The sequence below is a fragment of the Eleginops maclovinus genome, chromosome 21 (assembly GCF_036324505.1).
Source record: "Eleginops maclovinus isolate JMC-PN-2008 ecotype Puerto Natales chromosome 21, JC_Emac_rtc_rv5, whole genome shotgun sequence".
Lineage (NCBI taxonomy): Eukaryota > Metazoa > Chordata > Actinopteri > Perciformes > Eleginopidae > Eleginops > Eleginops maclovinus.
In genome coordinates, this window is record NC_086369.1 from 12093200 (window position 1) to 12109467 (window position 16268).

At 39.9% G+C, this 16268-nt stretch overlaps 1 protein-coding gene across 1 annotated transcript in view; it reads right to left on the reverse strand.

Moving 5' to 3' along the window:
* Nucleotides 1–16268, reverse strand: part of ahrra (aryl-hydrocarbon receptor repressor a) — a 53778-nt gene that overhangs the window by 37132 nt on the left and 378 nt on the right. Inside the window, exons 2-3 of the mRNA XM_063912810.1 lie at nt 15944–16036; nt 13796–13977 (exon numbers count right to left, since the gene is read on the reverse strand). Coding sequence (XP_063768880.1) covers nt 13796–13977; nt 15944–16005 — 244 coding nt within the window. The 5' untranslated portion in view covers nt 16006–16036. The remainder of the gene's footprint in view (nt 1–13795; nt 13978–15943; nt 16037–16268) is intronic.

Genomic DNA, 16268 nt, shown 5'->3' on the forward strand with positions numbered 1-16268 from the left:
TGTAGTGCCATTTCATTGTTTACCATCATCAGTTCAAACTCACCAAGGGAGACTGCCCTGGTGAGTTTGTAACTTAATGCTTTTGTTGTGACTTCTTTAGAGTTTTTCCATAAAAAGCCACAGATAATTATTTAGTTTAGGCCAACTTGAAAGACAAAGGATTAAAATATGAACAGATGGTATGGATCATCTGTTAAAGTGATCCAACAGCACATCAGCTCAAGCTACAAACATCCACAGTATTTGCTGCTTCTGTGTGTGCATGAGAGTGGGTATTTATAAAAGTATCACCACATTATCATGCCCGAGACATGTGAGCGGCAGCAGCATCTTCATCCTTAACTCGTTTAGGACACATTGAGGTCATTTTCCCCGGGTTTACACAACATTGCGTGAGAAGGGAAGGGTATCCGGTGAATCCAATTGCCCTCTGTGAGGGCGGCAGCGCCTCCATGAATGTGGCCTTTGAGTGGCGAGGGGCCAGTAGACATGCAGACTGCCTGTACTTACTGTATCTGGGAAATAGGCCCGATGCGACTTCAAACAGCCACAATGATGTTATTATGGGCCCACCCCCCCCCCCACCCTTCCTCCCCAAGCCTTTCTCTCTCCCTTCTGAAAACTTGTTGCTTATGAGTCACAAGGAAGGAGTTTCCAGCAATCTGTTGTTTTCCGTCATATTACTCATGGTGGGTCAAATCACTGCTTCAATTTTATTTTGAATAATTATTTCATTGTTATTAACCCCCTCCAAGGAAGATTGACGTTAAATGTTCCAATAGCTACCGTCATTATCTCCATTTACTCCGTTTTAAATGTAGTGAAGTGCGGTCTCAATGTTTATTTTATTGAATAAATGGATATTTGACATAATAAAGTTACTGGTTTTATTGTGTAGGAAATTATTCTTGTGTTTAAAGGTAACATCATTTTGTGTGGTGTAACAACGTTTCCAATAATGTTATAATCAATGGACCTTTACTTCTTTTGAAGTGATAACTTTACAACAACTTTACTCCTTACTTAGGGCAAACAACTATTTTACACTATATTCTTAACTGGGTTATCCGTATCTTCAAGACAAGATTTGTTGTTTTTCCCCGGAAAATAAACAAAACCCTCCAGCAAACATGGCAGTAAAATGCAAGAGGTAGAAAGTTCAACATCATCCTGAGCAAACTCTGTTTTTTACGATATTATGGTACTGCAGGGTGAAAATAACAGGAGTAAAGCTTGTGTTTGAAATGATATCGGTTAGATATCAAAGCCCTTGTTTCACAAATTGACGCAGCTGGCATCTATGGACGACGAGTAGATGTGACTCAGTTTTGACATACAGTATGTGCTATATTTACACATGCTTTAACAACGTTGCAGGATGTCATATCAATATTTTCCAACTGTCAGAATGTTTGCTTCTGACAGTTGGAAACTGGGTTATACTTCAGAATGACATCCTTCAAAAAAATGTAAACAACTTATTTTGTTTTGTAGTTTAAGGAAACTGACCAGATTACCTAATTCTGCCCAAATTTACTACAGACTTTATTTATTATTATTTATTTATTACAGACTTTATTTATTATTATTTATTTATTACAGACTTTTTTTGAGAAATTACTTACTAATTATTTAGTAAAATTACTAATTAAAATGTAGAGCTTTGTTGTAATTTGCAGTTTAAGGGCTTTTTATTCCAGGCTGTTTATATTCCAAGCTGTACAGTCAATATGTAAACACGCTGAGACTCCAGGTAGTTCATTCTTTAATCTCCCTGCTCTCAAGCTAATTGTTATCCCACGCAGAGAAAATCTCTTGCATGTGTTAATCTGGAGAAGCAGGCAGGGAAAGCTGTTGAGATCCATTACAGGTCAAGAAATACTGCGTCAGCAATAAAATATGATTGAAAAATTATGGGAGTGGTGTATGAAAAATAAACACGGGGGTGGAAGCCACTTCCAGCTCTGTGTTTGACAGATGACACTGAATGAAAACAAGGATTAGGCTGTCAGTGCTCTGACTGGATAAATGTGTGGATATGTGCAAGTGTGTGTGTGTGCGTGTGTGATGCATATTTAAAACATTTGCAATTTGATGATGAAAACAAACCCTGGCACATGGAGCATGGAGAATTTCCCAAGCTCCGCACGCGAACTTAGAGCAGGGGAGGGCCCCAATGTGTGTGTTGCTGTGGGTGAAGCCGGCAGCTGTTTAAATTCAGTCCAACTGTGCTCTCTCTGCAACATGCCAATTTAAACACGATCCTCGGGGACAGAAACACAGTCTGACACTTCTCTACACCACCTCTTCTCCTTTTTTTTACTCCACCTTTCTCGTTCTTCTTCCCTTGCTGTAATATCCGCTCTGTTGGATATGAGATGACATTAAATGTAAATTCAACAAATCTATCACTCCGGCCCGTACTGTACTCAGTCCTCACTTCTCTCGCTGCATTAGCTATGATGAGCTCCTGCACCTGATATGATGATCTGACTTGATCCCTTTGCTCTCTATCATGTACCATCTCTAAGAGTCTTTGTGTCTGATGAATTAGTCATTAGATCTGCGCTGAGTTGGTCCCTGAAAAGGTCCAGAGGCTTGGTGCCTGTGGCTCCATTTCTAATGAGGTCACAAACACAAAGGAACCTCCGTGACAGACAACGACTTTACCCATGATATTTACAGATAAAATGAATCTCTTGGACATTTGGAGATTAAAAGGTCATATTTAACTAGAAAAGGCTACTTGTTCTGTGCTTGCTGCTAAAATGTAGCATTTGAAATGTTGTATTTTAAATACTCAAGCCATTTAACTTTCAAGAATGTAAATGCTTGAAGAATTTGTCAGATTAGTGTCTGATTAAGTGCTTATAAAGTTGTTAACAAAGTAGTAGTTGAAATGTAAGACAAGGTGTAGGGGGATGAGCTAAACTGGAGGTGTCAGTCAAAGTGAAAGCCTGAAAAGAGATTAGCGCAACCCCAGGTGTATAGATGTAAAGATACTGCCAACAGAATTGTGTGTGAAGTGTTAACATCGAAAGCTGCTTCAAATCTGCAAAAGATCTGCAACCTGCAAGGGTTAAAGGTGGCAGTCTAAATGTAATCACTGAAAGGAGTTCAAATGGCTGATTTCACAAACAGTGCCTCAAAGAATATAGTGTACAGATGAAACAGCCATATTTTTTATCCGGGAAACTTTGTTGGTTAAGAAATGTTTTGTAGAATAAACACATTTATAAATAAAGGAAACACATCTAAGACAAGTGTCTTGAGTCAATAGTGTCTTGTGTTTATATATACACGTGTGGTTACACTGAATCACACCAAGTATGTTTATCACGCATCATAGGCGTCATAGAAAACGTAATCCCTTGCCACATGCACGCACATGCACAAATGCACACACCTCAAATAAATCCCAGTAAGCATTAGGGCCCTCTGTTTACTCTTGAACACTTAAGAGATACCTTCCTTTCTCCTTGCTAACAAATAATGCCTGGGGGGCTGAAGGGCTGAGCCAAGTACAAGTCACGCAAATGCCTCTCTCTCTCACTCACCCCTCTACACACAAGCGCACACACAGACACACACAAGCGCTTGACTCACTGGATACCTGGCTGCCCGGGTGAGACATTTGCCCCAGCAGAGCTGTTCCTCTTTAACAATGGGCCTGGACGCTGTCAAGTCAGAGACCTCACTGCTGCTGTTAACTGATGTTTGACTTCACTTCGTCTTGCTTTGCAACGCCCATGTACAACGGTGTGTGTATGTGTGACAAGGAAGGATTGTTTTTAGCCTCTCTCCCTCTAGCTGTACCCTCTGCTTGCATCTCTACCCATCCTAATATTTTGTCAGGCTCACTCATTCAATCATAATTCGGCAGTAGTTCATGCAGAGTTCAGACTGCTCTGGGTGCACCGAGTGCAGAAAATGCCTGCCAACAAATAAATAAATAAAAAACACAGAAACCCTTTTAAAAATCCTCTTGCGTCACAGTTTTTGGGTATCTTTAATAACACCGTACTTTGGCCCCTTTTTCACTGAAATATAGGTTTTACAATGTAGAGCATGCACAGCAATAAATCTTAGGTCAGTTAAATGTGTGTGCTGAACTTAGAACACACTCGGTTTGAGATTGAAAAAAAGCTTTCCCGCCCCGAAGCTTCTCCAAATAACCCTAACTTTATTTGACATGATCTGAAGAACTATTTTTACTCGGGCGAGCAACGTGCTCCTGTTTTCCCATATCAAATGCTGATGAAAGGATACCTCATCTGGCTGACGGTAGTTAGCGTATTGAGATTAATCGGGTCAGATGCCACCTTTGGTTAGTGATCTTTCCAACCACATGGAAACATATCGATTTACATTAGGCAACAACAGCAGGGGCCAGGGCACACTGAAGCATGCTTCAATTAAGATAAATGGAGGTGACAGACAAAACAAACATTCTGATGTACAGTATGCCTGAGCAGCCAGACACAACCCGATGACATGTAGCACATGTGGAATTCTACATGATCCTGATTCTTATCAGTAATAGTGCTTATATAAGACACATTTCCCCGTTCCTTTGCAATCATTTCATCACAAGTATGAACACATACGATTGCAGTATGCATGTCAAAGATATCATAATGCGTTCAGGTGAGGTTGCAGCCCGTGTTTCATAAAGTCACATTTATGTCACAAAAAAGTGTGGAAGACTGAAGAGAAATCTGTCCCAGACTGCAGAACATTAACCAAGTTTGTTGACAGTTTGTGTAAATGTGTCCATCGCCGTCTTGCTGGTTAATGGTCTGTCTCGGTGAGAATTTGACCAGCATCGTGCCAGAGCAGCAGTCTTGCTGAGTTCATTCATCAGCCACTGTGAATAGCCTCGCCGTTCGCTCGGTTTAGCCATTAACAGATCGCATTACTGACACCAGTGCGCTTTTTATGTGGGTGGCCATGTTAAATTAGTTGTGCTGTAGCTAATAGGCCTTGGGTGTTCACTTGGAGGCAACAAGGGGGTGAATCTATGCCATGCAATCAATCAGTCCATTGAGGGCTGTCTCCAAAGCATGCAAACAAGACAACGGAGATACACAGACAAGCGTGACAATTACAAATAAGGATTCTTGGATTCTTCTATTTATTTTGTCATTTCTACAAATTCACATTCAATCAAGGCCACATGTAGGACTCTTTCTCTGGGCATATGCATTCCAGCATCGTTGCAAAATATATTCAGTTTTAACTCACAATAAACATTAAGAAAACTTTTTTCCAGCACTGAGGGAGCTGTTTCTGTGCAAAACTGCCCACATGCCACAACAAATGAAAACATGATTGTTACGAGGCTTAATGAGCAACCAAATGGGCTCTCAACATGTGGCTTTGGGCGGTACTGAGTCTGTTAGCCATAATTCATGTTTGCATGGAGATGAACAAAGTCTATGTAGTTGTTGTGTAAGGGGATGAATATAAATTGGCGATGTGAAATTAGTTAGTCCAAGCCAAAAGGGTTGCAGTTGCGGTTAAGCATGCAACAGTGGTATGCTTGTGAAAATAGCACAGCTTCACTACAAACCAAAGAATGAACAAATGTTTGTGATAAGAAACATGCCTGCCAATACCATTACCATCCAATAACTGCAGATTAACTACAGTTTGCACACCCTATGAACTCAAAATAAACTTGACTTTCTAATTGAATGCAATGATATTATAAACTGCATAAAACAACAGCTGGGATTTGTCATCGTGTTTGTAGCACCGCTGAATGCATGAGGTGCTTCCATAATATAATTATCAACTCAAACTGCAGGGGCTTCAGTGCGCTTGTTGCTTCTTTCCTTGTCCCTCTGAGCTTCCCTTGTTTAGGCAGACTAGCGCGCTAGGCGGTAGCTGTGGCAGTAATTACACAAGACAGCTTCCAACAATAGTGTTGGGCCAACAAAGGCTTCTGCTCCCTCTGCATGAGTCCTGGCTGTCGATTCACACTCACTCAAATTCAAAGACACACTCTACCCGTCTGTTCGCACACACAAACTTGCACACAAACACACCTCCCATCGCTGCACGGCCGCCACTAGCTGTTACAGTTAGCGTCTAACGGGGCCCCCCTCGGCACCGTTTTGAGTAATTCACTTATGGCCTTTTGTGATCCCAGGGGGCTCGGTTGGCCCTCCAGGCCAACAGAGTCCAACTCCACTCAAGCGAGTTCAGTGTCTGTGGCACGAGAGGCCAGGCAGGGACAAAGCCAGTGTCATGCCTTTGATTCAAGCAACTAATGAGTTAGCTGTGAGGATGCTAAATGCATAAGGCGGCTTCTCCATTCATGGTTCTCGACACATACAAGGGATTAGCGTGGCTGCTCTGTCACATTAGTTAACAGCTATTGTGTGGCTGATTATTGCAGAGGGGGCAAACACACATGCAAGAGGGTGGGAGAGTGAGCCGACATTCAACTAATAATGTGCAATTTAGCATGTAGCCATTGGGCGGGTAATGACTATATGTTAGCCGTAACAAGGGAAATATGTACACATATATGTATGAATATGTTTAGACATTTTAATTGCAAATATCAAAGCAACTAGTACAATTGGGATTTGCAACAAACACCCGAGAGAAAGCTTTTTTTTCTGATGTGGTATTGATCTATATGAGTGTTTTCCTGAACTAAGAATGTTAATTTCCCCAAAGTTAGCCGCAAAGAAATGGTATCTTAAAACTGTAACATATTTATTGCATAAGAGCTTGCACTGATACAGTTTGCAACCAGACTACATGTTTAGTTAGGGTAAATGATCACTATTATGTAAAACTGTCAAACCTTTAGTTTTGGGTTTGATTTCTAAGGGACAATGACAAAGAGTAATTATACTACTTTGTGAGTGTATAAACGTTTCTCAGTCCAACCCCTATTCACAATAAATGAACAGGGTTTAAGCTTGCCAAAATAAAGGACGCGAATGATAAGAACCTGAGCACTGGTATTAAGTTAGTCATAACAGCGAGAACATTTACACTGGAAATGTATTAAGCGGCTATACATTTGCGTTTGTATATAGAATCCGTAGCACGGAATTACAGACATCGCATGTGGAAGAAAGAGGAAGGAGAAAAGCCTGAGCACTGGCATTTAGCCGGATCACGCACTCTTCTTGAAGCACATGAAGATGAGAGGTGATTTCACAGGGGTCAGTGAAATAAACCAAAGGGCAGAACCGCATATAGGGAGGACGACAGAGAGACAGATATCTAAATCATGGTCAAAGAACAAAAATAAAGAATAATTTCATAGAATAAACTGAGAAAAAATGGGTTGATTTTCTCTGCATCAGCAGCACATGCACATATTGCAATGTTGTGATCCATTATTCCTTCCTACCCGCTAACATGCTGGTTACTTGAAAAAAACACAAAAGCTCAAATGCCACTTTCATAGCATCACCTTTGATAATAATTTGATGTACTGAGTTAAAGTCTTCTAATGTAAAGGCTTTGGGGGAACTGGAGACTTCGTGCCACAATTGCCCGAACAGTGCTGGCCAGTCTGCTTGTATCTGTCTCCCGGCTTATTGTGACATGTGACATTTAACTGATATGATGGGCTGATGGCTAGAAGTCCTTGCGCCCTTTGGGTTTTTAAAGCATTGCGTGCTGGAGGACTCAAATGTGCAAGTGCCCTTCGCAGCCAAGGCATCAAGAAACCAGCATGTGAGCATTGATTTGCAGCTCATCAGGTTGATACTAATTACCCAAGAAGTTTAACTGATTCTTAGTGATTTCTACCTCCTTATCCCTCTAACACAGTGATTGGTTCAAACAACAGGGGCGAACGAAAAGGTCAAAGAGTTTGACCTTCAGTGAGTTTGAGTGTTCACTTCAAAAAAGCTATAGACAGATGTAACAAATGGGTTAATCGGCTGTGCATTGAGTTCATTCTCACAACTTGGGAGCATTTGATAATAGTGTCACAGGTCAGGTTTCTTTTTGGGTTCGAAAACAATTGTCTATAGCCATTTAAATATAAAAAGATAAAAGATCTTTTGAACTTTTCATAGAATTTTGATTGTTTTTAGTAGAGAATATATCTGCCAGGCGAGCTAACACTGCCCTCTGTCCTACATTCAGCCAGTTAGCTTAGCTCAATGTCATGAACAAGCTCAGGCTACATTTTAGAAATGTGAGAAACTAAGGGGGAGTTGGAGTCTATGATTCATAACAAATTTCCAGAGCATAGATATTAGTTTCAAAAACTCCAAACAACAGTGATCCGATCACATCCTGACCTTTCTAATGCTGAACCTTTTCACTTCATCTATAGTCCATGCGGCTTGCAGATTCGTCCGCCTTTGTATTTCAGAGCATATGGAAGTAAAAAGTGCGGAGGTCACAGAGAGTTTAGTAAACACAAAGTCCGTTTGTACTGTGACCTGATACACATTTTCACCCCTGAGCAAAGACTCCATTGAGAAACTGCTATCACGCTGCAGCACTTCCTTCTTAGGGAAATCAAATGATCTGCACTTGTGTGTATTGATGCGATTTCACACAGATTTGACATGAAAGGGATTACCCCAAATAATCTGGGAGAGGAGGCTTACAACCATGAAATTCTCCTAAAATTTGTTGATGAGAGAATCGAATCTGGACTGATTGTTTTGTCTTGTTGCCTCCTTCCTCTATTGCACGATGATAGTTACAAAACTGTCTCCTGTCTGCCTGCTGACGTCACAAGTGGCGTTTGGCTGCCGTGAGTCTGCGGGTTCTGTGGCCTTTCTGTTCCTCCTTTATAATAGCTCAAACAGCATTAAGAAGAAAAGAAAAAACACATACTGAAAGTGACTGGCACACGTACAGAGATTAGCCACAAAGATACAGAGCGCAAATCTAAAAACTGTTGTATGTCGTGATTCCTAATTCGGCAAAGATAGATATACTTGCACTTGAGTCTCTCATCACATTTTGTGTGTCTGTGTGAGTGTGTGTCCCCGCATCCTGTCAACACCCTGACTGGACTGACAGCTAGGACGGAAGGTGGGGCTTTAATTGAGGACTTCCAGACACTCGTTTATAAATACACCTTGCAGCGATGTGGATTCATTTACACCACAGGCACTTATATTTGGGCAGGAGTTTTGTTTTGGTGGTTACTTAATGGGTTGTCATGATATAATGCAAGACACTGATGAATTTTAGGGCAGATCATTTTTTGAAAGCAAGGCAAAACAGCAGTAAAGTTATATAGATGCTTTACAGGTTGTTCATTTCTCATGAAGATCAGTGTGCAGATCTAGATCTATATCTAGATATATATATATATATATAGATCTGCACACTGATCTATATATATATATATTTATGCATATTTCACACCCCAATGATCTCTGCTGGGTTCAGTTCTCTTTTCCATTTATATGCTCCCACTTGACCAGCTATAGGTAGAAATATGATCAGTTTCCATTTCGATGCAGACAAGGTCTATGTAACCTGTCAACCTGATAAAGACAGAAATAATGATTATAGGTCAAGAAGATGCAATCACCAAATATGTCAGGATTGAAGAAATCCTGATGACTTTATCAATCAAAACCTCAGCTAAAAGAAACATGTTGAATCAATGGATCTATCCTGCTTGCATCATCTAAGAAACCTTTCAAGCAATGTACCATTTCGTTCTGCCAAAGATCTGAAAACAGTTACCCATGCCTTTAAAACAAGTCAAAACAAATCTCATTTTTGTTGCTAGGACCACATCTCACAAATCCTGGCTCCCGACACGGGCTAGCTGTTGCTTTTAGAATACATTTTAAGAGTTTATTTATTACTTACAAAGCCCTGAGAGTTGTTTTTAAAACCATTAAATGCACTACGGTCGCTCTTGGTTGTTCTTTATCATAGACAAAGAGAGTCTGATAGGAAATGAAGCTTCATACCAAGCAGAAATGTGACCACATTACACGCAAAAACAAACATAAAAGGAGCGCCAACATCTCTTTAGATGTATTGTGACACATGCCAGCAGCTAATATTAATGCATTAACATGAATCAACTGATATCAAGTCCATAGCAGTGCATATGGATTATAAAGAGGAGGGAAAGCTGAACATGAAGGAAGAAGGACAGTACTTTATTCTCCTTAAGAAGTCCATCTAAATTCTAAAATGCCCCGTTATTCTCATAACATTTGACAATAAATAATGATTGCTTTTATGCCACTTAACGACAAAACACAGCTCACCATTATAATCCAAGTAATCAAACAAATAATCTAAAAAGGAATATTCTCTTCAAAGGAATTTAAGTTACCCAATCCTTTCTAAATGTATGGTCGTAACCCGATTTCATATTTGAAACAAAGCAAAAGGTTCAAATAATGAGATCACAAGCATCTAAATTCAATCGCACAAAAAAGACTCCAATAAACACATACACACCGGAGGAGAATTAAAGGCAATCGGGCAGAAAGACAAAGGAGGAGGGATAGTTAATCCTTAGGGTAAATATTTAACAAGCTCAGCAATTACAGTGAGGGCAGAGACCTAGCATAGAGGAGAAGGGAATTACAGCCTGCTGACTGTCAACACACACGCACACACGCATGTATGCACGCATGTTTGGGCATCTGCCTAAAAATGCTGAACATTTTGAAGATACACTGACCTTAAATACAATTTTGTCAAAAACATGGGACAAGGGCTGTGGGCTACCAACTGATGAATTCGATATTTTTATTTTGGTTGAATGGACCCCTCTGGACTTGCGGCCAATTTATTTTGTGGCGATAACTGTGGCAGCAGTAGTGTTTTTATACTAATAAAGCACACATATTTGTCCGGACTCTAAGTTAAGGCTTACCACAGTTCTATTTAAAATAAGAGAGAAATTGGATTTATTATAACAAAACAATTTTAAGTGCATGAAGTCATCTCAGATCATGGCTCTCACTGTGAGAACATCACAGCTGAATCTCGTGGAATATGATAAATAAGGGAATATCTCTCTGATATTGCAATTTGTTTACACACACACACACACACACACACACACACACACACACACACACACACACACACACACACACACACACACACACACACACACACACACACACACACACACACACACACACACACACACACACACACACACACACACACACACACACACACACACCAGCATGCAGACATACAGCCTAAGGCTGTATTTGCATAAAGAACATAGGTACATAGTGTTCACTGGTCTCCACCCTTGAACAGTCACGCAGAGACAACAGAGACAACCGTCAGAATCTCAGTGCTCTCCCAAACCCACCTGCCACACTATTTTTTTCTTTTACTCTTCTGGATTTAAACTTTTAGCTGTCTTATAAATTCCTGATAAAGTCCGAAAATCTATGTTTCAACAGGACACAACAACTGATACAGTCCAACCTAAAGCCAAATCCCTAGCTCACTTAATCACAACTAACTGAAGTGGACATCAGTCAAGACTTGGAATCAACTTCACATAGTCCCCCCAGTGGACAAAAAGCAGAACTGCAAAAGCATAAGTAGAAACACCTTCATTACTCCTCTATCGAGCTGTTTATAAATGCAAATGAAACTTAGAGTTGCATGTTTTGTGGGTTCAGAGCATGTTTTCAGTAAATGCCTCACTGTTCAAAAAATAAGAATAGGAAGAAATGATTATGACTGTTCTTTCAAACCACAGGAAGGATGTGGATTTACTTGTTGCTCATTTTAGAATTATCTATAAGGGCTCTGGCTACACTTCGTATTTATACATCAGTGGAATAACTGTGATTGTGAGAGTCAAGTGAGTTGACCATGGAGAGCGAATGCAGGAATTGCAGATGTACACAGAGCCAAATCTCTCATGTTCCACTCTGATTAAGCTCATTAGCGTAGCATTAAAGCCAGCTACACTGCCACGTTTCACAAGGCACCCAGCAGAGGTGTAGTAAACCGATGCTTTGGTAGAAGTGCATGTTCAAAGATTTCAGAAGAGAAAGCCTTTGAACATTTCAAATAAATGCCACCTTTACTGTTTATATCAGTGCCTAAACTTATGGGTACTTTCGGAGGTGAGCACAGAAGCACTGTTAGATTATACACAAGCACTATCTTTTAACACACCTTCCAACACACATTACTGAGCTTTCTCTATTCTCAATAGATGCTTCCGCTTGGTATCAACATTCCTTCACTGAGGCAGCGGTTTGCAGCCTTTATCTCTGCGTGATCCATCATCCTGAAAAGGTACCTTTGATAAGTCCAATTAGCACTTGAACTGCAACTTTGCGTGATGGCTTAGCTACGAGAGCATTCAGGGTAAAACAAGTGTGTGCATTATGTTGCATGACAAACAGGATACCAGTTGTTGGGTGCCACGCCAAACCAAAGCAGCAGATGATGGAGATTAAGGGTACTCCAAGGATCAGAGGAGCAGAGGGTGAAAGACAAGAGCCACATGTGTCAGAGAATGGATGTGTGACAAAGTTTCAGCTGGTCAGAACCGTGTAAGTCCTGCACCAAAACTGCTTTGCGATGAGGACTTTTTCAGCCGCCACTGAGCCTAACACTACCTGTCTTCTGCTTTTTCTTCCCTTCGTCCTTCGACTATATTACAAGCCTTTTCCCTGACAATACAGAGGGAAGAGGCTTGACCCTTATTCTTTATATACAACAAAAACTACCTTCTGTCTTAGAGCTGTCACATCCAGCTGTGCCAGTGGCCTCTGAGTGGATAAGGCAGCCGCCGAGACCACCGGAAACAAAATATGTTGTGAAACAGCCCATGAATATTTGAAGTGGATTGTGGAGCAACGCAAGTTGAGGAAATGAGGCCTTCAGTGGATGGTGGGATAAAAAGTGTTCCACAATGTACCTTTAATTAAATGTGACTACAAAACACAACGGGGAAATAGGGATTTGGGGTGGGTGAATAGACAAACAATGCTAATATATGCAGTGATGCTATCGCAGACACATTCAAATCATCATAAATCATCCTCATAAATGCATTAAAACACAGGGGAATGGAAACACATTCTAATATATGTCAGTTCATTGAAGATAAACAAACACAAATGTAAAGCAAATACTTCCCAAAAGACAATGAATTGAGAAAAGTAGGCCTTCTATAATAAAAGCTGTGCTGTCTTTGCCCACTGCCATGTCAGTTAATATCTCTCTCATTAGCTCATGTCATGGAGCCTAGGGGATTTTTACCCTTTCAGGACAAGGGCTTGACTAATATAGTTTAGGGGCATGGAAGATTTTTCATCTTCTAAAAGGTCAGATTTAAAGTGACAATTTCCAAAATATTGCAAAATCATATTCATGTGTGTTTTCTGTTAGACCAGGGTGTGTGTATTTCTATGAATAATAACACTACAAACTATTGAATAAAACAATTGATATGTTTATGTAGCTTATTACCTTATACCAACTTCACATCTGTTAGTGTGTGAGTTTTATAAAAAATATGTATCAGAGTTGGACAACCTCTTTTGACCTATACCAGTTTACAGCAGCACATATCCCATCAACAACCCTGTATATAAATTCAGCAACTCTCGTGACTTAGAGAGACACACACACACACACACACACACACACACACACACACACACACACACACACACACACACACACACACACACACACACACACACACACACACACACACACACACACACACACACACACACACACACACACACACACACACACACACACACACACACACTCCTCTACCTGCCACAGTCAATGTAGTCTTTTGACCTTTTTTTTTTACCTTGGAAGAAACTCTTTACGCGGAGGTAGGAAACTGCGAGGCGCAGCACAGACAGCTTGTCCAGCTTGGAGATCACATCCGGGGGGAACGGCAGCAGGCTGGCCAGCCGGTCCAGCTCAGCGTTCAGCCTGTCCCTGTGCCGCTTGGACGGGTTGGTTTTCTCATTGGCAGAGGACAGCTTCCTGATGACGAGACAGACAGAGTGACGAGAGATGGAAGGGGTTAAATGGATATCAAGACGTGTGTTTGTATAGACGTGTTTTCTTTAAAACTCAAGCATTCAGCTGTAAAATACGAATAGTTGCAGCTAAATGGCTCCAAATAAGTCATGTGTTTAGTTGGGACATACTTGACTACACTGAAAACCTCCAGGCAGTGCATGACATGGGCAACTACTAACTGCACTTGTTGGAGACGTGCTACTGTGGATGAAGTTACTTTTAATCTCACCTATCCAACACGCTCCTAACATTTTTTTATTTAGCTTAAATGTATTATATTTATTAGTGATTTATATTTCCAAAATTAGGAACTCTGGCTAAAATCATGTAATAAATGTATTTCAGCAAAAACCAACTCATATAAATTCATTCTTTTAGGAAAAAACCAAACTATTCAAATGTATTTTCAAGAAATTGTTTCCAAAAAGACAGCCGTCATTTTAGTTTGCTATGTTTACTCCTTAATCATGTTTTCTGAGGTTAAAATGTCACGCTCTGCACCGACCGAGACATATGATCAAGTGAACCACATTCTGCACAAATCCCTAATTCGATACTGCATTTGCTTTTGACTTCACCAGTGCACAATGCACCACACTAATTTGTGTCACCAACAATGACAAGTCTTTTTAATTTGCAGTAAGTGTATGTGTTTCTTCACAAGACCAGTTAAAAGTGAGTGAATCTAAATGAGTTGAAAGTTGTCTTTGTCTCCCTGGAGAAAACCTGTTCTTACTGACAAAAATCACGTAGGTTGGTTAAATAAATGTGTTGTGACAGATTCAACTCTTGATATTAAAGGTATTATAAATATTTCAATATCCTCCTCAGTGCTGCAGGGAAAGTAAAATGCTCCTTGGGCACAGAGTTATTTGTGTATTTTAGTGTGGGCTACGACAGCGTTACGGGCTGAACTTAACATGATCCCATATGTAATGGTCAGCTCCAATTTCCACAGCTGACAGTTTCTGATCATCCCCAAAGCTAAAGAATATTTTACATGAAAACTTTGACTGTGTTGTATTCTGGTGGATATATAAATACATATTCTCCAATCCCAATATTGAAAAATATATAAAGAGGAACCTAGAAATATCAACGTTTAAAGTGATTATTCAGCCGAGTAGCAAACAACATCATTATTCAAACAAAGAAATGTAATTGATAACTGGAGGCAATGGATAATTATTGAAACCTATCTAGTCGCACATTTAGAAGATTACAGCTATAAGTATGTTTCTGTCCAGTGCACAAACAATATTATTTTGATGTGGCTTTCTTTTACACTTTCTTTTAGCTATGCAGCAAAGGCAGCGCAATACATGAAAACTTTATAAATGCCACAGGCCTTCTTAAATTACCACTTCCCTCCTCACAAAATCTTACATAACTTTGATGTACTATTCATGATATCAGCTGAAAAGATGGCCGAAAAACTACAATAAAAATGATATGGTATACCAACCAAACACATGCCGTGACCTCTATGCCTTCGGGTAAAGAAGTTTAACATGCAAAAGTAATAGAAACAACAAAAACAACAACTATAATAGTTAATAATATAATAATTAGTGATAAAGAGGCTGGCAAACTGTTTCCCCTCCCCCCATTTCTTATAAAATAGCAAATCTGTAGCAAATATTAAGCTGAAGTGCATAGCCTCATAATAACAAATGATATAATATTAATATAATAGTATGTTTACAAAAACAATGATCAACTGATCATTACTGCAGTCAATACCAAATAAAGTAAAGACCATTATATTCACACATTGTTCCACCAACTTCCTGTGATTCATTTTCAATATACCACATCATACGTAGAGTGACGTGTGCCTTGCAGGTCAGTAAAAGCACTAAACATATGCACAACCCTATAAGCAAACATTGATTTAAATGCAACTTATTAAAAAGAGCTTCTTAACTGTTTTTGGACGGGCTTTCTCCTCTTTCTGCCCGCATACATGCAGTCTCCCGGAGGGATCATGATCTTGCGCTCTGTGGAGGTAACAGGTGCGCTGCGGAGGAGATAGAAAGACGTTAACTTAAATATGAGAGAAACTTTACACATGCAAGTCATTCCTACTGGTGAAATGGATAAAATCCATGCAGGCCGTCAAATTCAAGCTTGTTAATACTAATTAAGCTAAATATATCTTAATTAGTAAGTACGAGACATATAAAAGCCTCACTAATAATCCCCAGTAGTTACAAATGACAAAAACACAGGTGCATCTAATCAATCTTTGG